Raw genomic sequence first — 14,003 nt, 5'->3', positions numbered from 1 at the left:
AATCCGAATGATTCTAAATGCGCACACCATCCCCGTACTATAGGAATGCGCACTTATGTGGGGTACATTTGCGCACCAAAGTAGATTTTTAGTGCACAAATTACATTATACTGATTAGAGAATCAGACTGATTTCAATAATACAATAAATAATAATAACATAACTTCGAATGTTATGCTAGATAAAAAGCTCAGATATTATTGACTGGAAAAAATGAATTTACTTTAGTTACTATCCTTTAACTGTACCCTTTACGCCGCCAGATTAAGCCTGTCTCACTACCCGTGCAGGCATCGAAATCGGGCGGCCTCTACAGAGTAAGCCAGTCAGTCGGGACTCACGAACACAGGCCACAGAGTACCTTTGTATATCTCACGAGCGTTCCATACAAAGGTACTCTGTGCTAGATACTATAAGTAGGTTTGACTATGTCATGATCTTCCAAAGTATACATTACTATCTGCAGCTAATGTAGGTTTGACAACAAAAGAATATTAATTTTAAATTACGATTACATACCTATTTATATTATAGAAAAAACTGAGTTATTTTTATAAGATGACCTTATTCTAGGTAGGTACAGTTTTCGGTAAAGGAGTCAACCCTAATGTCGTCAGAAGAGGTAAGGGTCACGCGATAGAAAGAGAGGCAATTTCTAGGTGAATAAAAATGTAGGTTAGTAACGATCTGAATTACACCTTATTGTTTGACTGAAAAAGTCCCTATTTCTTTAATTGAATTTGCGAAATGAGACCCGTGCTTGTACTATTATATATTCCTTGCCAGTATTTAACATACTTTATTGATTTTTTGTTTATAATTATTAAAAGTTTCTATCTTCATTGAGATGTTTGATATCTTTTACACCCAATGTGTAACCATTTTTTTAAAATAACGCGCTGCAATCATCCAACACAATGTCTCGGTTAATAGCTTGTTAGGATATCAATAAAACACACTTTAGACTTACATATTTATTAGAGATCTGAACAAAATAAGAAAATTAAATAATATGTACAGTCTATGTTAAACTAAAGTACATGTAAGTATAATATGTAAAGTACACACTTCGGTAGTATTGTGTTACTTCTGAAAAATAGAAAAAAAATGTTACACCATCAGTTATGTATATTCATTCCGATAAACCAACTTTAATATAATTTAAAAAAGTGTAAGCAAGAAGTTAATAAATCCCAAAGCATTTCAAACACATAACCAATGGTGATTGTGGAAAACATAAGTTTTACAGAAAATGCATTTCAGCATTAAAAAAATATTAAAGTAAATAAATATTCGAAGGAGGACCAAAATCAATCCCACCCTTCACTCAGCACATTGCACTTTCAATAAATAAAACTAACTATCTTTTATAGTAAAAAAGTACTATATTGCACTTTATTTTTCTATAAGGCTTAACACATTGTCTTGTTAAGACATATTTTGCACAAACCCTTACGATCAGCAAAAAAGCCAAAAATGGCTATAAAACAACAAAAATCTCATCTCCACCAACACAAACTTTCACATATATATAAACTAGTACTGGGCTGACTAATATTAGATAAGTGTCACAGGCTAACTAGGGCTGATCAGCCGACTAATTAGGTCTATAATACACATATAATTGGACACAGTCTCACTTACATCACCAATATGTGTAATATTGCACAACAATTTCAAATGAACTAGAAAGTAAATCAAATCCCAAACATTTACTTCCACTAAAGAGAAAGTGCTATGAACTATTTTTGTTCAAAAAATATTTAACAGATATAGATCTCCTGAATAGAAGACATACATATTAGTTGAACTTTTACCATAGATACTACCCTTGAGGACTTGCTCCACTAGTTTGTAGCAGCAACAAGAGATATCAAAGATAATAATGATCATAGGCAATGCTCGCTTTGGGATGAGAACCCACTCTCTTGAGTGACTCAACTTCTACTACAGTGTCAGTTATATCACAACAACAAAAATATTTTAACTACAATTAAATGTAACTAAATTTTAACTACTAATGTTGATCAACATTAATTACAAATTCTCTATTATGCGCTCTTTTTAGCTACTAGCAGTATACATTGTACCACTTTTGTCAGCCCAACAAATATTAGTCAGCCCACAATTATAAAAACGTTATATCTTACATCCTGAGTTGCTAAGGCACTCAATTCTATAACAGATTAGAAAGCGATATTAGTTTTATTTTAAGAGTTAAATAAAAATAAATAAACTGTTGTGAGTTGTTGACCAGTGCACACAAAACATAATTAATATTTCTTCCTCTGAGGGCTTACACCTACTTGTATAATATGAATAAATGGTTTTTCTCACATTCTATGGCCGAACACTAAATAATAGTAATGTGATAATAAGCTATATCGCAGACAATAGTTAGTTAGCAGCTACCTCCTGGCCTTCATCATTTGATGTTACATCTGAAAAAAAAAGTACAAATTATATTCACAGAATTTGGTTGAAAATATTAAATTTATAATTATACTTTTCAGTTTATAGGGTCAGACATATTTATTTTTAAATCAAATAGAATATCTAATCTATCATAATTAAAATTCTATGGCCAAGTTTGAAGTAACTTATAACCAAAGAAAAATGTTCCTATCAGTGAAGTATTAAGAATATAAAAAAAAATATTATTATTATTAAGACAACCCCTATAGCACAGTGGTTAGTGACCATGCCTACTGATCTATAGAGGTCCCGTGTTCGAACCCCGGTAGGTGCAATAATTTATATTATGAATATTAAAGTTTGTTTCCGAGTCATGGATGTTTATTTGTATTTATGTATGTTTAAGTAAGTATATTGTATTAAATATATTGTTGTCTTTCACCTATAGTACAGGCTATGCCGAGTTTGGGGCAAGATAATTTGCGTTAGTGTATCTATATTATTATTGACTAAACTAAATAAAAATATCTTATTCTAATATAATGAATTAGGTATGTATTGAAATCGTATGAACGCGCGGCGGCCACGCTAGCGTGACTATCCAGTAGGACTCACGAGGAGCAGTGACTCACGCGCGAGCATTGATCGTCTCCTACTTTACCTATCCAACCGATCTTTTAAAAATGGAGAAATAAAAAGAGAATAAAAAAAGCAAAGCTTATTGATGGTTGCACAACTATCCTAATTTAAATTTTTTAAGCTTCGTGAAAACACGGAAACAAATTTAGTGATAATAATAATATATTATGATGTTTCCATTCATGATACCTATTTATTACATCAACTAAGTAAGTTCATTTTTTTTAATGAAAATAAGGGACGAGTTGAGCAGAACGTTCAGCTGATGGTAATTGATACGCCTTGCATGGGCAAGGCAATGTAATGGTATACAATGCAGTGCCGCTCAGGATTTTTGAAAAACTCAAAAATTCAGAGCGGCACTACAATAATTACGCTCGTCACCTTGAGACATGAGATGTAAAGTCTCAATTACCCAGTAATTTCACTAGCTACGGCGCCCTTCAGACCGAAACACAATAATGTTCACATTACTGCTTCACGGCAGAAAAAGCTAATGGTACCCATAAACTAGCCAGCATCCAGTGCAAACGGAGCCCACTGGCTTGTGTTTCGTTTTTTTGTATTTAGACCAAGAGCCGGCCGCAATAAATTGTTTGTTATTGTTTATATACTTCTATAATATATATACTAGTTATTGTTTAATACCTAAGAAGACGTGTACAAATCTAGGTCGAGGCATGCTTCTGGTTCAAGCAGAGTTATCTTTCTGCACTTGTACTACTTATTACATACTCTTTGCTAATTACTTACTGAATTTTATTTACTTAACTATTATTAACATTTTATTAACAATCACTCAGCATCTAAGTCCTGTCCAGGTTATCCTTGGACATAGGTCTCCTTCAGATTACACCATCATCCTCATACCTTTTAAGTTGCCTTCCCCTCTTTCAATCTCTTACGATATCCTATCATATCAGGTCTATATTTGGACATGTAAAAACTACCCTAATGGAGATACAACTAGAAAAGGAAAGTAAAACTACTGTTACTATAAACGATTTTCATTATATCACATGTCATAAACAGTCAACCTACAGCCACACTTGACATTACCTCCATAGTATTTTGAATATTATACCACTATTAACTACTTTTATTGGGCAAAAAAGGGTCTCAAAGAACCCTTTCCTCTGGAATACATACTAGCGGACCCGATCATGTATACACCTGTTAAATTTGAAAAATCGGTCTAGATGTTAGAAGGAGATCACTAACATACGAAGGAGAATTATATGTCGAATCTAAACCAATCTCAAATTCACTGGAACACTCTAAAAATCATCAAAATCGGTCCAGCCATTTCGGAGGTAGTTCAATTGTGAATCTAAACCATCCTCGAATCCACTTGTGTTAACACAGACAATTTCATTAAAATCGGCCCAGCCTTTTAGCAGGAGTTGACTGTCAACACACATACAGAAGAATTATAATTTATATAATGATATAGGAGGAAGTCTCCTAACAAAAAAAAATAGGGAGGAGTCAAAAAGCAAGAAATTCGTGTTACGTAATATATGGGTGAGCCATTATTTGTAATTTGTTAAGTAGTGCAATAGACTCACTGTTAGTCTTGGCGGGAGAATTGTGTTCCGGTGTTTGAGAGTTGCTGCTGCTCCCTTCACCGTCTCCTGCGCCTTCCTCGCCCTCGCCTACCGCCTGTAACAAATTAAAAACTCTTAACATTTTCTAATCTATATTTATTGAAGTTGAAACATGCTTTTGCCCCCATACATTAAACTACAGTCAAATCAGTTTATGGCGAATAAAATGTATTCTTCATGTACATAATATATTAATAGTAATTATCAAATGTAAATACAACCTTATGAAAGCCTGAATCAAATAGTTCAATAATAAATTTTTCTTATTATTCTTCTCCATTTGTAAGGATACTTTAACTATTATTAAATAGTAGTACTAAGAGTAATGGAAACATTGGACTTAGCTGGCAGCTCCTTGAATTGAATGATAGTGTGGAATTTGTGCGTGCCTAAAACATGGAGTGACACACACATGACGCAACCAATAAAATAAATTTATATATTACCCTGTTTTTGTTGTTAATTCTAGGCTTGAGTCCCTTCGGTTCTTTGGCTGGGTCAAAGTGGCAGTCTAAGATTTCTATCAACTCTTTCATATCTTCTTCTTTGGCTTTAGTTGACAGAGCTGCTAATTGTTTCTCCAAGCCTGCCAATCCATGTACATTATAATTAGTTTGATATATTGGTTGGTTGTGTTATACATACAATAAATAAAATAAAAAAAAGTAAAAAACAAACAAGCATATGCTCTTCTTTATAATTTTTAGTGCTAATAATCAACGGTAGATAGTTTGAAAAGACTGCTTCCATGTTTTATATGCATTCACTGTGTTACCTACCTTTTTCATGAATAAGGGCTTTGACACATTGATAGACAACTTAAGATATGACTCAGTTTTTGCAACCGGTTATTTAATACCTACCAGTCAAACGTTGCTCCTCCCAGGCCTGCTGCAGGTGTTCGTAGAGCAGCCCAGCATCAGCGAGCATGCGCCGGAGGTGAGTGACGCGTCTACGTTCAGGCCGAGCTAGATGCAGAAGTGGAGCAAATATCGGTCGAAAAGTGTTCTGTCTGAAATTATTTGATAATATTATAAATAAACAATGTTTTTATCAACATTGATAGTTAATATTTAGTTTTATACTAAAGTTGTCAGAGCATTGTAAAGTATAAAATGTAGTTAACTTGTATGGCATCAAACATCAAATTACCACAATATGTATGTGCACTAAAAAAATTGCATATGACGGACGAAATATGTATGTAACTATGTATGTAAGTAGTAGGAAAATTCCATTTATTTTAGTTGATAATATGGTAGTGTTTAACCCTAGAGTGGTCGCGCGGATGATATATGTCATCCAAGCTGATTAAACTTGCGGAGTTTTTTGTTTTTTATATGGGAACAATTAGCTGGCACTGAGTTTAGTAATGCCTATGATACGCTTCGTGATATCAGTAACGGCCATATGCTGGAGTGGCTTGGATGAGTCAGGAGTAGTTCGAAATTGTGGGTGAAGGACGCATGTCATCCGCGCGACTGTTGGCGTGAGTATTTTTTACTATATGTTAACAATGTTACTCTTGTTCTATTGTATATTTATAGCATCTTAGTAATAAATGATATTCAATTCAATGGAATAACCCATTGATCATACTTCTATGCTATGTAATTGTTATTTTTTTCTATTTTAGACCCGATAATGGCTGTTGGAGGAAGATGAAGACGTGGTAGACGGAACTCCGTGATCAAATGACGAAAATTCTGATTACGTTGAAGTCTAGATCTAAAATTCGGACATAGAAGATGATGTCAATCATGATTTAGATGGATATGCAAGCCCTGCACATGATGTTTCTGATGATGATTATTTACCAATTTAGCCATCAAGTATTATCAAGGTGTTGATATAACATAATATTATTCGTGTTCGATGTGGCCCTCAACAAAAAGCAAAATAAGAAACTTCACCAACGGATTGTGTCTCTCTTTCTCAATGATGGAATTAGTACTTTGATTACTAATTCTACAAATAAGCGCATACTGATTGAGCAATGTAAATATTACAGGAATGACCTTTTGGGAAATGAACGGTAGAAGAACAAACACGAGAAGTGGTAAGTACCCGTCGTGAAGGCGCGCGTGCCAGTATAGCGTATGTATTATTCTATGTATTATATAATTTGTGGGTCATTATGAATGTTTCTGGACTGGCCATTTATAAAACAATTAGTTTTATTTGAAAATGGAAAGAAGCATTAGTCTAATTTAAAAAAAGACCCTAAAATGTATACAAGGTTGATGCATATGCATAAATTCAAATTCAAATATTTTTATTCAAAGTAGGATTCAAAATCACTTATTGAACATCAAAAACCACACATTCAAAAGAGACTGCCTCAGACCTGAGAAGAATGGGCGCAAACTCAACGGGCTTTTTTTCTACATAAAAATATGGATTACAATGTGATATCGTACAATAAAAATTTATAATTAAAGAGCCTGAGGGTTTCGCTTTATTCCCAGTTCGTGGTGTCATTAAGAAAATCGTTTATGCTATAGTAACCTTTACCACACAAACGTTTTTTAACAATTCTTTTAAATTTCGTAACACATTTGTTTTGTACATTTTCTGGGATCATAACTTGTCTACTGAATGCAAGACTAGTGTATTTACAGGAATAGAAGATGGTGTAACCCCCCCTTATGGTGTAATCAATATATTGTGTGTTATCTAGAGTGCTTCACTAGTGGATGGTTAGGTAAACCTTTATTAAATTTAATCATTCAAATACCAGTGAGCTTCTAGTTGCTCTATTGACTAAAACTCTATTTTTCATATGTATTGTTTTTAAATTGTATTTTTTGTATTGTATTTAGTCATTTTCCAAAAAGATGGTAAAAATTAACAGTGTGATCTGTTGATTTGTTAATAATTGGATAACGCCCAAAGACGATTTTATGATGCGCGGGTACAGAATCTGTCCGTTTAGTGCTTGCGAAGTATTTGCATGGGTTAGATATCTGGTAAAAGCATAATATTAAACTCCGAAAACGTAGCATGAAGACAATGTTTTTTATTAAAACAGCGTCATTTGAATTTCTCAGGATTACTTGCACTTTTCAAATATTTATTTCTTCCTCAAACTAAAATTATAATAAAAAATATTGCTACAGGCATATTACTTTTTTTTATATAAGGGACGAGACGAGCAGGACGTTCAGCTGATGGTAATTGATATGCCCTACCCTGCCCTACCCACTACAATGGAGTGCCGCTCAGGATTCTTGTAAATCATTGCTTCACGGCAGAAATAGGCGCCGTTGTGGTACACATAATCTAGCCGGCATCCTGTACAAAGGAGCCTCCCACTGTTAAATTTCGTTCAGCACTGTTTATAAAATTAAAATACATTATATTCATAATATACAGGGTATAATAATAAATATATTGGTCATGGTAGGTTAAGTTCGAAAAGGACCACCCTCGCTAAAGCAATGCCACATCTGAAGAATACAATAGAAGAAATTCAAGAAAGGCTTCAATACTGGCACACAGGATGTGAACTGAACTGAAGGAATCCAATAAAAAAATACATGAATGAGGACACTGTCACTCTTGTTAAGTAAAATTTAAAATATACTAAAACAAACCTTTCTAAAAGTTTCTTGAGATTGTCTAAGACCTCTAGTTCTGTATGCACTGGTCGAGCCCATGCGCATGCTGTCTCTACCATGTCTTTGCTGGCTGTGGAACCTTCACCAGCACCTCCCACTTCTTGCTGTTCACCTGATGATTATAATTAACACTAGTGGTCTTGAGAAATGTGAGCACGGCACAATGATACAGTTATAACAATAACAGAACCAAAGGCATCTACTTTACCACCAAATACTAATATAACAATTTAAAGTATGTTTAAGAATTAATTTCAATCAAATATTTAATTATAGTTCACACTCACAGGTATTTCAAAAAATATTTTGAAAATTTTAACATGAGAAAGTATTTGTCAATCTTAGGTGAATCATACATATACATCCCTTTACATGTCAGTATTATTATAAATAACACAAGAATATTATGTCTTTAAACATTTATCATCGCAAAACTTTTAACATAGTAATTATTATGACAGGTACTAATGGTATATATTTTATTAATTTGATGCCCATATTTAGATCGAATTACATGAATCATGGTCAGTGAAAGTGGATCGACATACTGGCATCAAATTAATAAAATATATATAATTTGAGTACCCATAATAATAATTACAATATTATAACACCAGAAGAAATAAAACAACTCACTTTGAGATAAATGTTCCACAATTCTATAAGCAGCAGTTGCTCTATCAAGTGCACTGTCCACTGAGAGTGTATCGGCATCCAGAAGTACTCGAGCTAACACTCGGAGAGACACAGACTTTACTGTAGATTTGCATTTTTCTGCCGCAAGAGCATAGCTGTCTGCAAAACCAGCCACTATTTTCTTGAACCGATCCAAAAAGTTATGGCTGAAACAAAATTAAAAATGATTGTTAGGACATTTATTATTTAAGAAATATACTATACAGCTTACTGTAAACTACCTAAGAGGATTTTGCTTCAATAATGGATTTAAAACACAAAAGTAAGCAGTAAATTATTGTGGCATAACATTAATTTTGTTAGTTTTAAAAGAACCTCACCGTGAGAGTGCTTCTAAAAGCATTGTGGGACTAAGTCTTCTAGGCTCATGGTATATGAGAATAATACTTCCATCACCTTTCTCCTTCTCCAGCCATTCCAAGAAATCTGACAAAGCTGATATTTCAGACTTGGTTTTAAGTATCTAAAATAAATAAAACATTAAAATGACGATTTATGAGGTGTATACCATTAATATAGACTTATTATGTAGAATTATTTATAAACACCATAAGGGAAAACCACTCACCTTATGAGTAACAGTATCCTTAAGCATGCGATACCTGCCAACTGTCACAACTCGTACATTGTGTCTCCTTCTCGCACCAGGGTTGAGGTCACCATATGGCATTATGTATTGCGAGTATGTTTGTTTTGGTGTGTATGCTGCTAATTGACATATCTGAAAGTTTTGAAATTCATATTATAATAAAATTAATTTAAGCTTTTATTCATGAGAATGTTCTCATGAATAAAGGCTCTTGTCAATAAACAAAACTTAATATGTTCCCTTGCTTTGTTTGTAGTAATTAAACAGTTAAATATTGCTCCGGAACCAATAACACATGATTCAGAAAAGTTAATAAGTGTTTTAAACAAATTTTTCTTTTGCTGCTTCTCAAAATTGCAAAATCAAAAAAATAATATATAATGAAAATTGCTCTTAATAGTGATTTTCATTATTATAACACTAGAAATAAGGGATTGCTTGTAACTAATTCTAGAAGGTTTCATAAGATACATAAATAGCTTTAAGCGTAAATATATACACTATAAAGTCCCAGCCACTCAGGCATTCTCTTTAAATAAATTTAAATGTTTTATAAAAAATGACTGTCGTAAATCCTATTATCCGATTATTTTATAGCGAAAGAAATGACTGTACAATATTGTATATTTTTATTGAAAAGAGCGCAAAAAAAGAATGCTGGGAGAGTGTTTTGCGCCCCTTCTTCTCTCTCAGAGCGCCATTTGTTTCCTAAGTGGTAATAGTATATTAGAAATGACATCAAAAAGAATTCTAAAGGAATCAATTTTGAGAAAATAAATGCCTTTTCATATCTCACATAGAGCAGTGACAACATTTAGGGATATAACATGTTATGTCTCAAGGTGATGAGTACAACACCGCAGTGCTGGATTATAATGGACAGGGAATATCAATTAACATCAGCTGAATAATTAATTTTAATATATAAACAATTAAAATATAAATAATTTGCAGTGTGTGGACACTCATAGTGTATGTCTAAATCTAAAGTGACAATAGTACCCTACATGTTGTCCTGATCTCATATTAATATTGATGCAAAAGTTGAAATCTTGAAAACTACTGAATGTTTTTACCTTTTAACCCAAAAATATACAGACAACGAAAACTTACAAGTACTTATGGAATTTGGTATTGTTTGTAGAACAAACAGCAAGTATTGTTTAAAAAAAATATTCAATGTACAGTTAACAACTATAACACTTTGTTACAATTTTATTATATGCATAGATTATATTTTTATATGGGTAATTTAAGTATATACCTCATCAATTAGCCTACGTCCAGTTGTGTCCATGTCCCAACCAACCAAAGTATAGTTGCCTGGGGGCAGGCCGGCTGGCTTCTCAGCCAGCGCTGGCAACACCTCTGTTGGTGCGTCACTTCCATTTTGCTTAGTCTCAGACACCATCTCCATGTACAAAATCTACTGAAATTATACAATTATTAAGAGAGTACACATTTCATTTAATAATTATAACACCACAGTGACAGCTACAAGAATTAAAAAACATTATTTAAATAACATCTTAATAATTTTGGAACAAATATCCATCAGGAGTATGTCAAGCTTTAAATAAATTGGGTACCCAAGAAAATGTCCACTTTCTTAAACATCTATTTACTGCAAGGATGAACAAGTATTCAGAATTATTCACCATCAACGAACTGTTGTTAAAACACATTTCTTTATACAAAAAAAACATCACTTTACTCTAATGTTATAATTTGATTAAAAACAATATCAAATATTAAATAATAGATCAAGTTCTAGGGGTAGTCAACCTACCAATTTATATGATATATATATATATGTTATATTAACTCCTAACCTTGTCAAGAGTTTATGTCATCTTATATCAAACATATAGCTCATATATTTTATTTTGTCAGGGGGTATTTAATGATAAATAAAAATCTTTGTCACACTTTTACATAAAATCATTTTTTGTCTACTTGGTCAGCCTATTCAAGGAATATATTTTGTGAGTAGGGTGTTCAGCTTCTAGAGGTGTTTGGATTAGAAGCTCGGACTATAGTAACATGCTGCAGCAAGATACCATTACCATATAAGTTGTATCAACTGTTTAAGCTGTGTACTTATTCATGCTTATTCCTTGTACACTTGATGCAAGGTATGCAAGGTAATCACCAGCTCCATTGCATAAAAATAATAAACCATTTATTGCAAGTCACAAACTAAGCTTGAACTATGGATGTTTGTATTTTATGTGGAAGGAATGGGAGCACAATATATATTGTGTGGGAGATTTTTAGAGTAGTATGCCAGCTTGATGAATACCTCAGCAGCCCTTTTTTCTGTTGAGAAGCAGTAAAGTGCAAATACTTTTTATGTTTTAATTAGAAGGTTGCTAATGACAGGAAATAGTTGTGGCAAAATTGAAAAACTAAAACAAACCATCTGAGCCCTTAAAATTTTTGAACAGCAGTTTTGTTCATGCCAAATTATTAATTTAATTTTCCTTCCTATTGGTGGATACTTTTCAAATGAAAAACTATCAGGAATACTAAGTGTATTCCGTACTTATTAAAGGGTAATTTTAAGTATTACACATTTTTTTTAAATAGAATAATATGGATTTTAGCTGTGCCGTACAGCTCTGAGAAAAGCTTCCAAAAAGTTTTTTGTCTTGGTATTTTTTATGAATTTCTATGTTTATAACTTTATAATTTAGACAAGTGTCTTTTTGGCAAAGGATACTTTTGATAAATACTTATTTTTAAAGGATTTTTGTGATGTTTCTTAAAACAATTCTAACATAATACATGTTATGTGAAACCATTAATTGTGTATTAAAAAAACCTACAAATACATTTAGCTATATGAGATCTATAGATCGTTTGGATTCGAATGGATGGTTATGGGAAACACGAAAATCACCAATATTTTTTCAGACAACTCGTATGCTATTTATTTCGATATATTTGGCTAGAATCGTTTTATTTATTTTTTTGAGATTTGAGAAGTGCGATGATTACCTGACTTCAAGTGAGCCTCAATCATGACCGTCGCCTGCATATATAGAACAAAAACAGAAAACATTCATGCCGCTAACCATAGATACATAACATCACATAAAATGCAATAACAAAAGATCGATGAAGTCAAATCGACATGTAATAAGCAAAATACTAGGTCACCAAACTAGCTTATAAATGGAACATTATATTAGTCATACATGTTATTATTCCCATTTATCATTATAACAAAAATGTAATATTTAGAACACGTGGCGTTAAATATCAAAGACATTTTGCCCCACCCCATTGTGTCAAAATAATACTGGAAGAAACTTACATTTACGTTTGTAGTTTAAAAAGCTTACAAGGATTTAATTTTCTTCAAAGCCAGGCTTTATGTTGCAACTTGTTCTGCAAAACAGAAATATGTTTAAAAATATGACAAATAATAAGCTGTCGGCAGTCGGCACGTGTGCCGTAATCGGAAAAAAGCAATTATTGAGTATAGACTATAGAGTATAGGCAAAAGATCTTACAGATGAGAAAAAAGTATTCTCGAATATCAAGAAGATACTCTATGATATGATCAACTTTATAAGATAAAAGAAGAAAACAAGTAAAATCTTTGAATGCTATTAAAATATTTTTGCATTCATGAATTCAGCTGCCAAAAGTTGAAAAAGAATACAAATATTACAGGGCCAACGCAGCAAACCATTAGTTACAAATTAGAATTATGCTATATATATATATATATATATATTGACACGGGAGTGGGTCAGGGATTGGAAATAATACTCCGCTTGTAGGAACGAGTCTTTATTTGCGTTCACTTTTTCTGAACTTGCACTTCGCCGGTCTGCCGCTGTTCCTCTTGTGGGCGGCGGTACCTTCAACGCGTCACACCGCACCGAACACTAAGTCTCTTCTACTTCTTCTTCTTGGAACACTTCCACTTTTCACTACTTCTTCTTTTCTTCTTTTTCTTCTTTACACTTTCGAGTCAGAACTAGAACTGCCGTAGGCCACGCTTAGTACGGCTTATATACCCCCGGATCCGTTCTATTTTCAAAATGATTCTCCCATTCCATCTTTAAATTTAAATTGTACTAGAAAATTCTTTTAACTATTTTTATCCTACTTATACATTTTCCATCCCTTTTTTTCTGTTCGATTTGATCCTGAACTTACTAGAAATTTCCTTTAACTTTACAAAACCCAAAAAAATCCATTCACTGGTAGGTTTATCGAACCCGGGTCTACAGCGTCTAAAGTAAACACTTTTCCGCTGAGCTACGAGTATTGCTGACGGAGCTGTTGAAATTAACAATGTCTTGAAGTTTGACAACTCTCGTCATATACTTCGAAGGGTTGCTACGCAACAATATATATATATATATATTATACATTTTGATAAATATACATTGTCCTCCAAAGCCTCCAAAGGTTTGACTG

At 32.9% G+C, this 14,003-nt stretch overlaps 1 protein-coding gene across 2 annotated transcripts; it reads right to left on the bottom strand.

The window, feature by feature from the left end:
- Positions 1-959: 959 nt before the first annotated feature.
- Positions 960-13,053, bottom strand: LOC126976307 (maternal protein exuperantia). Of its 2 annotated transcripts, none has more exons than XM_050824586.1 (10): positions 12,886-13,053; positions 10,831-10,995; positions 9,546-9,698; positions 9,298-9,440; positions 8,918-9,123; positions 8,258-8,393; positions 5,525-5,673; positions 5,108-5,247; positions 4,623-4,716; positions 960-2,441 (listed from the first exon to the last, which is right to left on the bottom strand). In XM_050824586.1, the coding sequence occupies exons 2-10, from the start codon at positions 10,981-10,983 to the stop codon at positions 2,398-2,400; spliced, it is 1,218 nt and encodes a 405-aa protein (XP_050680543.1). In that variant the 5' UTR covers positions 10,984-10,995; positions 12,886-13,053; the 3' UTR covers positions 960-2,397. The 2 variants fall into 2 exon arrangements, with proteins under 2 accessions (XP_050680543.1, XP_050680544.1); XM_050824587.1 differs by having other exon boundaries at positions 10,831-10,992; positions 12,886-13,050.
- Between the last annotated feature and the right edge of the window lie 950 nt (positions 13,054-14,003).

Source organism: Leptidea sinapis, chromosome 40 (genome assembly GCF_905404315.1).
Source record: "Leptidea sinapis chromosome 40, ilLepSina1.1, whole genome shotgun sequence".
Lineage (NCBI taxonomy): Eukaryota > Metazoa > Arthropoda > Insecta > Lepidoptera > Pieridae > Leptidea > Leptidea sinapis.
Note: the sequence above shows the minus strand (reverse complement) of the source record. Positions and strands in the feature narration are given on the sequence as shown.